Raw genomic sequence first — 16,607 nt, 5'->3', positions numbered from 1 at the left:
CTGTATTTAAAATTGCGCATTTGATGTGACGTCACATTTCTCAACCCCTCCCCTCGTCACACATCGTCACAAATGTCTGACCCCCCCCCACCCCCCCAGGTGCGTGACGTCATTTATGGACGGCCCCTAAGTTTTGTCACGTAAACAGAACGTGCCAATTCTTTACCTAGTTCAGCACACCGGATGTGTTGGAGAGTAAATCAACAAAATTTTCAATTAGCACCCAAGACACCGGCGTGCTGTACTAGTAACGAATTGGCAAGTTTTATTTACGTGACTAACTTTACTAATTGGCTGTGTCGGGTGGTGGTAGGTTTAACGACACCACATTTATATTTACGGAAACAAGTAAAAACTCGTGCGGTCGGGCTCATCTGTTCGTCGCAGCAGACACGTTCACGATGTAGTCTCAAACGTTTATTGCGATCCACAAAGCAAGCACACTACACTCGGCAACGCATCAGGCAAATTAACTCCAGCACAGCAAAGTCGCCACTAAAACATTACGAGGCACACGCGGCTAGCACGAACACGGGCCCACTGCACTTGGGTTGCCCGTCGGGATTCATATTTGTCAGACTATCGAATTTGCCGCAATTTCATAATTCATTTAAATATTTTTCGTGTTTTCATATTTTAATTTAATCAATCTGAAATTACGGATTTTTGTTGTTCCAGAGTGATACTTTTTTTTATAACTGTCATTGCTTATGCACTCTATTTGCACATTTTTTTTGTAAATAATTGAATTTGAATGTTTAATAATAATTTTAACGTGAAAAATTTAAAAGCATGTCGTGCCGCGTGCCGTCAAAGGGACGTCACGTGGAGATGGGAGCGACGTCATTCCGACATCACATTTCCAAGATTTTCCAAAATATTTGTTTTGAAAAATCCGATTTTTTTTGTTCATATCTTGGACAATATTTTTTTTTATTTCACTGCGTATCAACCTGCAAATCTAGAAAGCAACCATGTACCCTTCAGTGAACACTGAAAAACAAACCCTCGCCCAGTATAGAAGTAGAAAAAATGTACAAAATTGGACGGCATCACTCAGTAGTAGCTTCCGGCCATCGCTGGCAAAGGCGCGGACGTAAAGGGCAGTCAAAAATCAGAGTTGTTTACAGCCCAAATAAATCACGGGGAGTGGGGGAGATAAGGAAATCCCACCTGGCAGCGAGGAGACATACGTACCACACATTCACCTGGTGGACGTTCCCGCAAAGTGGTTCAACGCTTTACCCACGACCCCCGCGCAGGAGGGAACGGTTGGCTGGGAAGGGGATGACGTCACAAGCTCGACAAAAAAAAGCCGCCGTCGAGTTTAAAATGATGCGTGCGAGGCCAGGGAGGGCGGGTTGCTTGTGTACGGACAGTGGCGAGGCACGTTGGGGTTAGGCGAGGTCACGGAGGACCCCCCCCCCCCCCCCCCTAAAACTTCCATTTGTGCAAGGAGCCACGAGCAGTTATTAACCGGTTCACGTCGTTCACCACACGCACGCATCGAATCTCGCCCTGGAGAGGCCGCTATTTTTCGATTCGTTTCTACTGCACGTTGCGTGCAAGCGACTTTCACGAAGCCCCCGGCAGTGCCGCTAGGCACTGCACCGAGAAGCGAGCCCGGCCGGCACGTGGAGCGAAACGTCGGACGCCGTGCCAAACGACGCGTGTGGCCCTAACCCGAAAGACGCCGGAGATCTCCGCGGCAGTGCAACAGCGAAAACCTTCCCCAGCAGCAGAGACTCTGCATGCCCTCCCCCCCCCCAACCCCAATCCCTCTTCCATGTGCGTGCGCTCTCTCCCTCTGGACAATCCAACGGCCAAGCGAACCGCGGGACAGCCTTCAGCGTGGCCCCTTCGCCCACCGGGTGTAGGTCGCGTGCCACAGCCAGGTGGCGGACAGGCAGTACCCAAACATCTCGACGGAGACCGTGCCCAGCGACGCCGTCGCGAGCCGCGTTCCCGTCACGGCCACCGCCCGCTCGCGCCACGTCAGGCACCGGCCGGCGAAGGCGGCGCGTGGGAGAGCGGCCCTTAGCGCGCGGCCTAGTCAGAAGGCACCGTCGGGCGAGTGAGGCTGCTGCAGGTGGTGGTGGTGGTGCTGCCACCCGGGCTGCAGAGGGAAGCAGTCTGGGTCCTGGGCGATGGGAGCAAGGCGTCCTCCTTGACTGCCGGTCTCACGGAGTGCTTGGGGGTGGCCCTGTCCTGTGGAATGGTTGAATTGATGCTCGTTTTAGGCAACGATCGGCATTGCTTTCACGAAAACCCACAACGATAGTTTCGTCTTTTTCTCGTGGTTTTATGTTCTTAAAATTCTCATTGTGCCCTGGAAATGGCGTTCATTGCACAACGATCAGTTTTGAACGTTTTAAGAGTTGCAAAACGGCCGACTCGGAGTACATGAAACACCAAATGTTGTACGATGTTTTCTTTTCTGCGGTCATTGTTTGCGGAGCTGTTATCGGCAACGCTAGATTTGAGAATAGGGTTTATGATCGTGTTTGGGTTAATCTCGGATCGTGCCTAGTTCCGGTGGAGGCGCTCCGAAATCTTTTGTTACCAGCTCCCTTTCCAGAACCGTGGCTCTCTTAATGCTGCACTTGACAGCAATGCGTTCAGGAGCTAGACGCCAACGGCGAGGTCTCCCTAGCCATGGAGGGCTTCGGCATAGAGTTCGTGGAGTTTGGCGATTCCTTTTCCATTGAAGGAGTGCAAGACCGCAGTAGTTTACGATATGATCCATAGTTTGGGTTGCATGGCCTCAATCGCACTGCCGTGGCTCATCGGCCTGTAGATGTTCTGATGCAGTTGATTGACGATGCGGGTGACGATGTTCTGATGAATCGCAGTGAACTGGTGGTGATGAGAATCCCACGCGGCTACTCTCAGACTTAAACCCACCTCCTCCCCTGCCACCCACTTATGAAATCCAGCATTTCAATGAATGTGCTGCCAAAATCAATATTTAAGTTGTCCTGTATCAATAGCCCGGTTATTTGGCAGTGCCAGCCCTGTGCTCTGGCAGCGTTAGCACTGGGCCACAGAGCTTAAAGGACAAAGTTATTAACGTTATTTTATGATCATGGTTCACTTTGGAAATGTCACACTTTACAGCACCTTCAAATAAAGTTGTGTTGAGACACGTTACCCAGTTCCGGATTAAGCTAGTGTCGGGCCTTGTAGCATAAAGGGGGCCTAAATAAAAGAAAACAAATATTAAAACTAATTTTTAACTTGCATAGTAAAGTCTTTTTTATGTATTTGCTATATAGACAGATAATACGACAAATCGCTAGCCTTAAACACCCAGTCGTTCATAAAATTTGAAGGCAGTATACTAGCATAACATTATAGTAATAGAGCAAATGCAGAATCACTGAACCGGAATGTATAGCTTGAAAGCATTTAGCACGGGGGCCTTTAAAGTGCGGGGCCCGTAGCATATGTAGCTACTTTTGCTTCTAGGGTAATCCGCCACCGACGTTACCGGAAAGCTCAATTGCATCACATTTTAAACAGTGTCATTTAATGCAACATAATTCAATCGTAACGAGTTGAGTGGGAGCAGCTGTGTGGAACTGCGCTGTGAACCCGGCGACCCATGTCCAATCCCAGCCACGGCCAACACCGGTGGTGAGTGAAGCAACATCAGTGATGAGTAATATCTAAAACTGTAAATGTTTATTATTATAAATTCGAACACACTGTTTGAGACTAGGCTCTAAAGAAAGCCGTCTCTGGTGTGGACCAATCAGTTTCAAAGACAATGCACACACTGTCAGCGCATGTTTTTTTGCATGTTCACCACAAGTATGTGTGGTTAATGTAGACATGATTCCTTGCAAAGGTTTCAGTTTGCTGTTTTAACATCTAAACACTTTTATTGCCAGAAAGGGGGGACAAACCTATTATCATGTTTATTATAGTAGAGTAAGGCTATGAGACTGCTGACCTGGGACCCAATTGCTCGAATAGGATTTACCAAAATCAAAAAAATCAGGGTAAGGTCCTATTCATGTTTTCATTATTATGACACTGGTATAAAGGTCCCATAGATAATCGATTCACCCATGTCACAACCACATCTTAAAAAGCCAACCCCACGGACTTTTTTCACAATGCTTTTTTAAAAAGTAACAATTTAAACATTTTTTTACAAAGCTCTAGCAGCATCAAGCACAGACCTTCTCCCTGGGCCGCTCCCCCATCATCGCTGGCCAACCGCAGACCCTCGGCAACGTCTCCTGTATCCTCACGGGCACCCAGGCGACAAGGGGAAGCCTTGCAGAGTCCAAGCGTGCGCATCTACAGGAAACGAGACAGACTCACTGTGACGTCATGACACTTCAACTCTGCCGACAGCAGTGACGAAGCTTGGAAAGCAGTAAAGTTGAGTCAAACAACTCCTCGCGAGAGACGATGCAGAAAACCCCCTGGGCTTTGATCTCCACCCTGAAAGCCTATGGACCAATAACCCCACCCGCCCCCCATACAGCATCTTTCACTGCACATCACCAATGGCAGCAGCAGATGCTCGGTAGTGGTGAAAGATGCACACAATGGGAGATGACAAACTCCAGGCAGTGGGCCGAAACTGTGGTCACCACCCCAGCGCAGAACCACGTAGCCGTGTCACGTGGACTCAGTAACGACTCGAACATGGAGCAGGGGGGGGGGAAGCTATCGTCAGAACAGCAATGATTCACTACTCTGGCTACTCCCGGCACGATTGGTCTCATCCACCACCTAAATGTTAAAGGAGTTGGTCTACATCAGCCATATGAAGCCGATAGGCGTATTAACAGCAATCCAGTCATGTTCACAACTCAATTTTTCCATTTTCACGTAATTGCTGCGTGGGGCTGTTCGACATCACGAACCTTGCAACGAGTTCCATTCCTGGGCAGTTACCATCGTTAGCAACCGCTCAATTCTAGCTCCATCTCCCATAACCAAACCACATCCAGTATGGGCAATAAAAACCGACAGTCGAGGGCTTCATCCAGCAGGGAATTTAAGTATTGAATTGTCCACGTAGTTGGTGCACGACTCCTTCACAGCTGCTAGGTTGTTACCAGTAGATACGAGTCGACATGCAACCATGAATAGCAGTGTCTGTACCGTTAGGGAATGGGCAGGTAGTTAGTGCATTTACAGATGTGGATTAAGGAGCAGGTGTTCAAACACCCACCCCCAATCACATTTAACATAGCCCTTGGTGTGCAGAAAAAAACGTTAAGATGCAATACCCAACCCCCTTCCCCGTACACCAAATCCACCTACTCTTGACCAAGATGCGGGTAATCTCTTAAAAGGCAGCACTGAAGTTCCTCTTAAGCAGTGGATATATACAGCATCCAAATAAGATAAATTGACATCAGGGGTAACAAGTCAATACAAAACAGGGCTTTAGCGGGTTCAGCAGTGCTATAGCACAAAGCACTATCCCCCCCACCCCTGGGAAATCAGCTGCACACCCACGGGTCTCATGCATGAAAGGGTGATTGAAGAGTGCAGTAGGAAACGACAGCTGGCATTTAAGTGCAGGAGACAATTGGATGGTATAGCAGGAAGCCCAATTGGGTTTTATCAAGAGCCCTTCACCTGTTAGAAAACTTGAAAGGGGGGGGGCAGGTGGAGGGAAAAAAAATGGAAAGCAACAGGGTGAGTGGTAGGACAGCACTAGGTGCAGAGTGGAGGGGGATTTAACCAGGTGAAACAAGCTCAGAAAGACACCCACCCTATAAAATTGGTAGACAATCCAGGCCAAAAATGGAGGTGCATTGGCAAATCTCAGGGGAGGCAAGGTGCCATTCGAGGTCGCAAGCTGGGCCAAGCTGCGTCCATTTGGAGCACTGTGCGACCTTTAGGGTCACAGGCCCAACAATAAGTATCCAGGCTAGAGACCCTTTAGTTGGTAATTAGCCACCATTAAAGCTGGTGCAGCACTCCCAAACCTTCCACTTAGGTGTAGACTCCAGGGACATGACAGCCCAAGCAGAACTGGCAAGCTACCAAATTGACACCAAAAAAAAGGGCGAGATGCAGTCGTCATGGGCAAGTGGGCCGAGGCCAAATTTCACTCGGGAGAATTAAACCACGGGTGGCTGCCCAGCTTTAACCAGGTTCAAGCAGCGGCAGCCCCATGTGCAGAGTCACCGCAAGGCCACGTGCAAAACGGCAGCCTCAACCTTCGAGCACGTCACTGGGGTCAGGTCACAAGGTCTTGCCGGAAGCTTTGGACAATGCGCACGGTCGTCACGTTGCAGCTCACGCAATGAAACGGGAATCACCACACACGAGTGCAAGGATGCGCAGCAGAAATTCGGTTTATTTATGTTGCACAGGAGGAACAAATGCGACATGTAGCCACCATTTTACAATATCTAAACAGGACCCTGACATTTTTGTAAAGTTACCAAGGCAAAACCAACGTCAAAAACGGGTGTCAATTAGTACAACCAGCACTGTAAACTTGACTGCAGATCCAGATTCCTCTCCCCCCGTCCCATCCATGTCAGCCGAGTGTCACAAGATGTTTTTGCCAAGGAAGCAGCATACAAAACTGACAAATAACTCTGCATGGTTCTGTAACCGCCAAGGATGTCAACACGATTAATATTTGGGATACTGGTGCCAACTGCTTCGTGCCATAGATTCAAAATTGGCCACTTATTTATCATTCGCTTGCGAAATTAGGCATTTGAACACCACTACAAATCCGGCTGGCTTCCAGTCCCTTAGCAAGACACTTTAGGGAGCCGTGGAACACCATAAAAAACACGTGCATATCAAGCTCCAACATCAATGTAACAATAGCGTTCAGTATATATTAGCCTTGGTGGTATCAGCAAACTAGGATAAACTTGACAAGGCAGTATGGATGGATGGGGGGGGGCACCGGGCAAGGTTGTTAGTTGGTCACAGGTCATCGGCGAGCTCCCCGGGGAAGCCAAACACGTGGCCGTGGTAGAAGGGACCTACCACCCAGTTCAGCGACGAGTTGTTGATGGCGTGGTCGTATGCACGGTTCACCACGGCCGTGCACATAGACTTGGCCACGGCGAGAGAGCGGCGCGTCAGCCAGCTCACGGGCACCAGCGCCTTGGAGAGCAGCAATGGGATTTTGATGGTGCGCTTCTGAGACTGGGGGAGGTGGTGGGGGGGTGTAGACGAGACTTCAAAAAAAGGTGGCAAGGTATCGATACATCAGTTGCACAATTAACCAGAGCGGATCCACACTAAAAGTGCGCCAAAAAAAGCGGTGATAAGCACGAGTTGAGCAAGCATTAACTGTGGGTAAAAAGGGCCAAACGAGAACTTAGAGATGGTTGGCATGAGGCCTTCGGCACCACAACTGAAGCGGCATTCCCCCCTCCCCTTGCATGAAACGTGCTACAAACAGCACCAATGGCAGGGGGTATGATGTGCACTAGCAGGAGGCCATATGTACATCAGCGTCGCTGGGCTCCTGCTGCTCGAAGCCCACGCAAGAGTTGTGGATGTCGCTCGCTCTACGTGCACACAGGTCGTAGAGGCCTCGTGTCACGCGGCCGGCCAGCAACGCCACGCGCACCACGGGGTGGGAATCCTTCCTGGGGTAGGCTGCCTCCGCTTCGGGAGCCTTTCCATCTGCAAGGTCGGGGGGGGGGGGGGGGGAAGTAAAAAACGCACATGTCGATGGTGCTGTGCACAAGGGAACCCACATCCTTAGATGTGGTGTGACGGAGGGTCAGTCATCTGGTACAGCCAGCTGTGTTGCTGCCTGGAGATTTTTTAATCGACTGGATTTTACAAAAGGTTTTGCCATTGCAGAGACTGGCCATGTAAAACGGCGAGGCATGATTTTTGTGCAACCCAGGACTGCTTAGCACAAAAAGTGCTCCCCCCCCACCACCTCGTGTGAAGGTTTTTATACAGCCATTGGTGATAGTCACAGCCATGAACTTCCATGAGACCTTCAGGACTGTTTGAAACAACAACCGGTGCTTGGCAACTCTGCATTCGACCTTTTCATTATAAAGCAGTCACCCAGCATCCGTTACAAATCTAAAAATCTGCCATGGACGCAACTTGGGACCAATGTCTGTTGGTGCAATTTGAGCATTACTTCATCTTCCTAGATGGGTCTCATGTGCCATAAAATAGGATCGGGCCCTACATTAGAATGGATCAAAATACGATGCGACGGGTCATTTAAAATGTTAATAAAATTACCACTGGTTCTTAACATGGGTGCGAGACCTGGCCATATATTAGGCGAACATAAAAAAACTGCCCGTGCTCAATATTTGTATTTACAAATGATGTCAAAACCTATGTATTTAACACTTAAAAACCAACAGGGGGTGGTTACAGCCACAGTAAAAAGGTTTTAGAACCATCGACGTACATAAAAAAAACAGCCACGGGTGGGCCATCCAAGGGAGTTGCAGGACTCACCGTCGTGGCCTCGGCCCTTCAGGTAGCAGCCGATGTACTCTTCGGTGCGGCACAGCACGCAGTCCACGCCCGACATCAGCATGGGGCCCAGCTGGCCCAGACGGCCGCCCAGCAGGGAGCGCGAGGCGCTCACGGTGCCCGAGAGCACGCTGGCAATGGCGCCAGCCACGTTGCCCAGGGCGGAGGAGGCAGCCGGAATCTCGCCAGACTCCACCACCTGCGCACAAATTGAAAAGCAGAGTTCCGCAAGATTGTATAAATATTTTAGGCCGATTTGACAGGTTTAAAGTGCAACGTCTACATCTCGTTTGATTTAGCAGTAACGGCTCAAAATACAAGCGTTGTATACAAGGCCCATGTTGTGGTAGGCACTCACCATTTTTAAATCCCAAATATAAATGTTACGTTAAGTGCTCCAACAAGCAAACAGTTTACATTAAGCACACATGACAGGCCATGCGGCGGTGCATTTATTCTTCAAAATGCATTGTGGGGCCATATTAAAACTGCCAAAGTACTGAAAAAAAAAAACCCCTCCTCCAGTCTACATTTCCATGGAGACCAACCTCGTGGTCGGAGGAGTGTAGCAGCGACGGCAGCTTCGTCTCCAGGAAGTCCACACCCTTCACCACCAGACACCCAGCCATCGCAACTGGGATGGCATGAACCTCATTACAGTCACGTCTCACACCAACCACATCTTCCAGTCAGGCGACTTTCGTTTGGAGCTTTTACGGTAAAAGATTGGTTGGGCCAAAGTGACACTTGGGCAACTCATCTTTTGCCGAACGTCAGCAGCAAGCCTCGTTAAAATAAAGGGTGCTTCAAAAAAAAGTTAACCGAGAATTTGCAATGTTACAAGAAATGTGCCTTTCAGGTTCTGGAGACGATTTCAGGCATTTGACAAAGATGCCAAGTGGACTGGTTATGCAACTATTATCCATTCAAAAAACGACTCAAAAAAGGTGAGAACTTGTTTAAGCACCCTCTATTGCCGTGCAGCAACATTTTAAATCATGTTGCCACGTGGGAGGCACCAACTGCTTAGCAAAATTCATGGCAAACACAAACTCTTGAGCATCACCCCTCATGACACCAAAAGGTATAGGACACGACATCAGCAGAGTTACCTTGGGGAGGAGCAAGGTTAAGCCGTTTAATATCCGACGACTGGTCAGGCCCCCCCACTAGTTAGAGATGGCCAAGATCAAGATGGGTCGTGGTGGCTTGAAGACAGTAGTCAAATACCATGGACACAGCACTGCCTTCAAAATCGATTGCATTAGTACTAAAAGCCTAGTGCAAGACTGAACAAAAATAGTAATTCCACCCCCACAATCTACTCGTACGTTTGAGTGGATCGCTTTCAGCATTACATATATTCAGCCCACAGAACACGATTTTTTTAGATCGCTGCACTAGTCGAGCCAACCCCACAGCTACTCACGTTGCGGCTTCAGGGCCCAGGCCACAGGCCAGACGGAGGTGGAGGCCACAGAGGTGGCGACATAGAAGCCAGTCTCGGCGACCTTGCACGTGGCACCCACGACACCACCCCAGGCACGCACAGCACCGTAGGTGCCCCCCACCCGGTTCAGCAGAGAGGCCACCAGCGGCACGCGGTGCAGACGCGCCACCACGCCCTCTCCCTCCGTGGTGGTGGAGACGTGTGGGTCCACCGCATGGCTCTGCGGCGCCTCCACGGAAGCCTGTGGGGGCAAGGTGGTCATCAACCTCCCCCCACCACGGCTAGCATTACCACTAGAGCCAACAACCACCCAACATCGTTATGCATATTTGCAAGACGATCTACCACGCTAGTACAAGATTCTTGCCGTTTGGAATGGGGGGGCCCCGCACCGAAGCCTCGTTGAGTCCCACGCACTGCAAGAGTCGGAGGCCCGAGTTTTACAGCCGTGCACAATGTAAGTGCATAGCACTTGAACGGCGGTGCTGGGGAGGCCCCACGCAAAACCTAGCCCGAACGTTATTCCAAAATAAGCCCAACAGTTCTAAGACGGTCCGTCTGGATCAACGAGGAGCATGCATAGTGGGGGAACACTCCCCCCCCCCACCACTCCTAAAAGCAAACATCACTGAATGCCAGTACTAGCAAGCCTTCAGGAGCATAGGCAATGGGGGGCACCCCCCCCCCCCCTATTAAGGACCAGAGCTGCCTATTTTAGGCTTGGCTTTTAAAAAGCCAGTCGTTGGTGGACCATGCACTTTGGGAGGCACCTGTACGAATTACAGAGTCAAGTTGGAGTTACAGAGCACTTGGCCAAGGACCACACAAAGCAGAGAGTGGACAAACCTCACACTGCTGTTCAACGTATTCAGCCATTGGGAATCCTCGAACTAGTTGCAGAGACCTTGGGGAGGGGCAGAGGAGAAAGCAGAGATTATAAACGGCAGTAACAAGGACAGGGCTCATGTTTATCAGGAGGGCCAACAAAAGGCACACCCCTCCCACCCAGTACAGGCTGGCATGCTCAAAGCGATGACTCTGCAGGTAGTAGGTATCCGTCTATGGGCAAGAACAGAAACCTGTAACCAACCCGGGGTGTTAGACAAACCTGAAGGTCGTAGCGATTTACCTGCACAACACCCTCCCTCACCTGTTGGACACAAGGAAACTGCCGTAGTGCCACATCGGCCTGTACTAACAAGTGGTTCACCTGGACCGGGTCTCCGTTTAAATCATGCAAGGCTTTTGCAATCAAAGCCAAAAACGGATGGTTCTCATTACCAGTCCAGGACCGAACAGAAACTACGGGAGGAAAAAGGTGGCCAAAATGGATTGTCAAAGTGGTGCCCCATTGCACAACGGACTTAAGTCAGGAGTCTGTCCTTAGGCAGATGGACAAACTACCCAGGGAACCAGCTACTTCAACCAGAGGATGATGCCAGCAAAACCAGGATGGGTGGCAACCCAAGTGGCTGGCCTTAAAAAAAGCTCCAGGCCGTGTCAGACCCCACGTGCCGCTGGCATCCAACACCTCAGTTGTCAGACGGAGCTCTGGCCAGAAACTTCAACCGCAGTTATTACAGCCCACTAGGCAGTAGCCACCCGGGGGAGTTTGTTGTTTCGTAATCAAATGTAGGGAGGGAAATTGGGCAGTAATCAGGCAGGCTTCAGGAACCGAGCAGGATAATTGCAGACTGAGATCTGGAGCCACAGTTGGCAAGAGGGCTTAAAAAAATGCCATGTTAAACCAAAACAGGGATTGCGCACCCCACCTCCACGTTACATTCTACCCCTAGAACCTGGCAGACTTCGGATTAATTTGTGGCAAGGCACCAATTATTAGAGAACAAGTTTCCAGATCCGTTTAGAAAACCGGGGAGGCATGAGTTGCAATGCTCCCACAGGATGTGCGTCATATATTTACAAAGCCCACTTACTCGGAACCTGGCCTACAGAGGATAGAGAAAGGGACTTAAAAAAAAGCCCAAATTAAAACGCCACATTGGTTTGGCTGGAATCCATTATCTAAAACCACTTCACATGCAGCCACACACACAAGAACGTTAATCCCAGAGATTTGTTTATATGGCATGCGTTTACAGCGCTAATGCAACATTCACAGTACTCCATCGAAACTAAATTAACCCCATCGACGACTTCAATACCACAAACACCAAAACAGCCACTTGTCTCACCACAGGAGACCTGTACACAGCTGTTAATGGGGCTTGTACACTCCAAAAAATAAGTGGCACTCAATTCAGCCTTGCAGGGATGCCGCTGCTGGAAGTGCTTCGCGAGAGCATTTGGCCTACTGTCACACTAGCCAGACGTATTAGTTTAAAAAAGCATCTACCTTTACACTACCTCAATTAGCCAAACGACGGTACACATTTTCCACACGTGCTAGTGCATCCCGACAGCAGTTATCACCCATCAAGCCATGCGGCCCGCATTACCTGCAGTGCTGGATGGTTACGGGCATTGTCAAGTCACAATTTGGCATGGTTATTAAAAAAACCTCAAGCCATCAGCTCTCCTGGTGGAGAGCCACACTTCACCGTTGGTGGTTCGAGTCAGGGCGGCGGGTGTGGGCATCACCTCGGGTTCGAATTCCTTTGAAAAACGTCGGTGCACGTTGCAGCTGTGTCCCCTCAAGGGGCAAACAAAGCGCAGAAAGTCTTGGGTTTAGACGATGACTACTTCCCTTCTTGTAGTAGCGAGCGTCATGGGATGATTACGACACGATACAATGACTAGATATTCCTGCCATGCACGATTGACATTGAAAAAAAATGGGCTGCCATAAAAAGGTGCTGTTGATGTGCCGAAAAACAATGCTATACTGCACTTCTATGCTCCCCCCCCACCCACAGACCGATGCCCCTGGTATTACTCGGTCAGTCCATGCAGTCACCCTTCCAGATTCCATGTGGACGAGGCTTACCCCCCCCCCCCCCCCACCACGTAGCTTTCCAGTTTCAAACCTCTAAATTACCCCCCAAAAGATAAAAATGGGCACAAAGCCATTGGCCTGGATTTTGTGCACTGTATTACAAACGCGATCGCCATCCGTATTCGGCTTTTGGGGAATTTTTGCCGATATCGAGCACCTATTAAAGCCCAGCACAAGTGCCGCTAGGCGTGACACGACCGATGCGCGGCTGTATTTGTCTTCCCCCGCCCCAGCACAGACAAAGGCAGAGTCGATCTTAGGCGAGACCCAAGGGGGCGGGAGGGGGGGGGTCTACTAAACATTCGCCACCCGATGGCTGGGGAGTGGACGGGAATTCAAAGCGGGGGTTACCAGATTCGTATGCGCGAACCACTACGCCACAGCTCCCCGTATCGGGGGGGGGTCGTGTACGCGACACTACAAAAAGGGGCTCCCCCACGCACATCGCTCAAAACGCGCGCCTCACGAAGCGGAGCCGATGCACGCCCGTGCTGTAGCAAGGGTTAGGGGAGCACGCGCTGTTAGGGAGCACCTATTAAGGCCGGCACACGGTGTAGCTGGCACCACGCCTCGGCCGCCTTTGTCTCTCCTACCGAACACCAGCCAGGCAACGCCGTCACGATAATGGAAAGAAAAAAGCCACACGCGATGTCGCGGCCGCACGGTGGACAAAGAACCCTCCCCCCGTGTAGCCTACACAGCCTTGCGGGACAAGGGCTGCTAGCGAGCACATTAACGCCACCAGGATGTGGTCAGCACCACGCCCGGCTGCCTTTGTCTCCCTTTCCTAGGATGCAGCGTTAAAGCATCCTACTCGTAAAAGAAAAAAGGTCAAAGCCGACAGAGCCATTTCTAGAACAAACCCCCGCTAACCAACATTACCCCGTGGCAGGGAAGGCAACTCAAGTCGCCGTGTTGGTAGTAAGCGCAGTGCGGCATAAACCCATCACAAACCCACACACACACACGTGTAGCGCTGGAAACACGCTCACCGCCGCAGCGATGGCCACTATCAAACCGTAACCCGTGCGGGTAAATTTACCCACCCCCGTGGTGGTTGTGGGTCGCCGGAGGAGAGCGTGGAGAGAGAGCGTGCGTGACACCCACGGTGTGGAGGGATGGACACTCACCGTCGGGGGGGAGCTGAGCGACTGAGCGAGCGAGCGAACTCCGAGGCAGAGGCGGTGATGACGCAGCGTCGTGCAGACACTCAAGCGCCACCACTATTTATACCCACAGCGCGCACGCAATGAACGCACAATGGGCACACGGAACAACTCGCTGTTCACGATTGCAGTTGCGTGCAGGGCGACCCATTTGAGTGGCGCTATCGATTGATAAGTGGTCACGTGCAGAGAGAGGGGGATCACGGTGTGTGTGTGTGTATGGGGGGTGGGGTGTGATTACGAACTAATTGGGATGATCGAGAGAAACGCTGCACGCAAAGACAAAGTTCCCCCGGATAGCCTGTAACGGACTGTTGGGGCAAGTGCTGTTGGCGAGCAGCACCTATGAAGGCCGACACGGCACACACGAGGGGGTAGGGTGGCCAGCACCACGCGCGACCGCCTTTGTCTCCCTCGTGGCGATGTTCACACACCGCACCAGGTATATATTATACTGGTAGGAACGAAGTTGTAAACTGAGTGTACCAGCCTGCAATAGATTAATGTGTCCGTCCGTCCCCTTTCAATACTTTAACGAAGTGAAATCTCGTGCTGTTGGGTGTAAAATCAGCAATAGACAGCGCAGAGACTTGATATGTCTTATTGCACCCAACATTTGGAAGTCACAATGTCATAAAATTGCGCAAAATTCCAATGTTCCTACCAGCCCACCCTGCAGGGACCTGTTATGCATGATTTCATCTCCCCCTGTGATCACTCGATTGGCACCGTTAATGGGCACGTACGTGTATTGAACTTATTTCGCAGCGTGCGTATAGCCCAACCGTGCACGCTAATCGGAGGGTGCTGGAGTTTGTGAGTTGAGCACGTGGCGAGGGGGTTGGGGATTGACACAAGCTGCCACTGGCTTCATTGTCATTGGGTAATTGGGAGTATAGAGATATATCAGTGGGTATTACCCTGGGGGTGCATGCTGCACCCCCTGGGGGTACGAGATGCCCTTCTGGGGGTGGGGGACGTGGCCAGATTTCTTTTAGAAAGTAAATAATCGAAAGCACAAATTAAGCACGGGTACGTAAGGGGCCGTCCATAAATGACGTCACGCACCTAGAGGGGGAGGGAAGGTCAGACATTTGTGACGATGTGTGACGAGAGAGGGGGGGGTTTGAGAAGTGTGACGTCACATCAAAATGCACAACTTTAAATAAACATAGACAACACGTTATACTTAATTAAATTGACTTTTTAATAAATGTTTTCTCCTACAACATCAGAGTGCAGCGCCACATTAAATACGCACTACAATGACAATAGTTTAAAGCGATTTGAAGCATGTTTTATTTTCAAAATGGAAATATGGTTTTGGGGGGGGGGAGGGCAGAGCTTTGTGACGTCATATTTGAGAGGGGGGGGGTCTGACTTTTTGTGACGCCGTGTGACAAAGGGGGGGGGGGTCAAAAATCGTCCAAAATCGCGTGACGTCATTTATGGACGGCCCCAAACCGTTTCATGAGACCTGACAACAACAACAACAGCAGAGGCGGAGTTTGACTTCGATGTTTGCGTGAGAGGGCAGGGGTGCGTCTTGTCCTTCACATTATAAATCGCGGGTGCATATCATTAGTTAATGTGTATATATATATTTTTGAAGATCTCAATTGTAAACTACTTAAAATAGATTTGAAGTTTTCGTGACTGCAGGGATCCATGCCCTTTGCTTCTTTCGGGAAAAGCCACGTGGTGGGTAGAAAATAAAATAAATTAAATCACGACGTTCCGGGCGCAACACAAGCGTCCGTCATCAAGGTGGGACAACCACGGCATGAAGCAATTTGCTGAATTGGGCTGTTGCAACAAGAGGCCATATAGGCAAGAGAAGGGGGGGGGGGGGGAGGAGAGACAGGGAGGGTGGGGGTATGGGGTAGTGGAGGCTACAAGTTAAGCAACAAACACGGCAATAAAAGGCCGGGGTGGGGAGGGAAAGTGGGAAGGGCTGGGGGTCTGGGGGGGTGTTGAGTTAGATCGCATGAATATAAATGTTGTGTCGTTAAACCCGCCGGCACCACCACCCGACACAGCCAATTAGTAAGGGGTTTGTGTCACGTTAACGAAACGTGGCCCAATTCGTTACGAGTACAGCAAACACCGGTTGGTGTGTTGGAGAGCAAATCCACAATATTTACAAAGCCTGCGTGTTAAACCTACTTTAAATAAATTAATAAAGGTGTCCAGTTTGGGCGAGGCATTGCCCCCCCCCCTTTCTCCCGCAAGCTCCGCCCATGAACAACAACAACTTTTGATTTGTGCCAGTTAAAAGGGTAAAACCTATTCCTATATCTTGTTACTGGCAAAGGAGGTCTCATAATGTAAATGCTCACCCCGAGCCCTCAATACTCTGAGAGTGTGCTGTTTTTGAGTTGTACGCCTTTTGGCGTCTTCTGGTCCAACACCAGTGGAGACTGGGCTCTAAGAAAAGCTGTCTCGGGTGTGGACCAATCAAATTCAAGGACAGTGCATATTATTATCAGAGTTGTCTTTTTTGCTTGCATTTTGACTGCTTGTGTTGTGGTTATTGCAAACATGATTCCTTGAATAAAAGATGTCAGTCTTT

General features: G+C 50.2%; 1 protein-coding gene across 1 annotated transcript; it reads right to left on the bottom strand.

Annotated features, from left to right (window-relative positions):
• Positions 1-404: 404 nt before the first annotated feature.
• Positions 405-14,156, bottom strand: LOC116955006 (perilipin-3-like). The gene is made up of 9 exons (XM_076052705.1): positions 14,000-14,156; positions 10,760-10,817; positions 9,893-10,154; positions 9,012-9,097; positions 8,446-8,662; positions 7,457-7,635; positions 6,988-7,149; positions 4,188-4,308; positions 405-2,208 (listed from the first exon to the last, which is right to left on the bottom strand). Exons 2-9 carry the CDS (start codon positions 10,787-10,789, stop codon positions 2,054-2,056), a joined length of 1,212 nt encoding a protein of 403 aa, XP_075908820.1. The 5' UTR covers positions 10,790-10,817; positions 14,000-14,156; the 3' UTR covers positions 405-2,053.
• Between the last annotated feature and the right edge of the window lie 2,451 nt (positions 14,157-16,607).

The sequence above is a fragment of the Petromyzon marinus genome, chromosome 57, assembly GCF_048934315.1.
Source record: "Petromyzon marinus isolate PM22_M1 ecotype Great Lakes invasive population chromosome 57, UKy_Petmar_22M1.pri1.0, whole genome shotgun sequence".
Taxonomy (NCBI): domain Eukaryota; kingdom Metazoa; phylum Chordata; class Hyperoartia; order Petromyzontiformes; family Petromyzontidae; genus Petromyzon; species Petromyzon marinus.
The sequence above is the reverse complement of the archived record's forward strand: the minus strand, read 5'-3'. Positions and strand labels throughout refer to the sequence as shown.

Excerpts from the sequence above, each read along its gene's own strand:
- LOC116955006 (XM_076052705.1), bottom strand. The coding sequence starts at position 10,789 with ATGGCTGAATACGTTGAACAGCAGTGTGAG. Across the intron at positions 10,155-10,759 it reads ACGTTGAACAGCAGTGTGAG|GCTTCCGTGGAGGCGCCGCA; the intron begins GTTTGTCCACTC and ends TTGCCCCCACAG. Across the intron at positions 7,636-8,445 it reads GAAGGGCCGAGGCCACGACG|ATGGAAAGGCTCCCGAAGCG; the intron begins GTGAGTCCTGCA and ends CCGACCTTGCAG.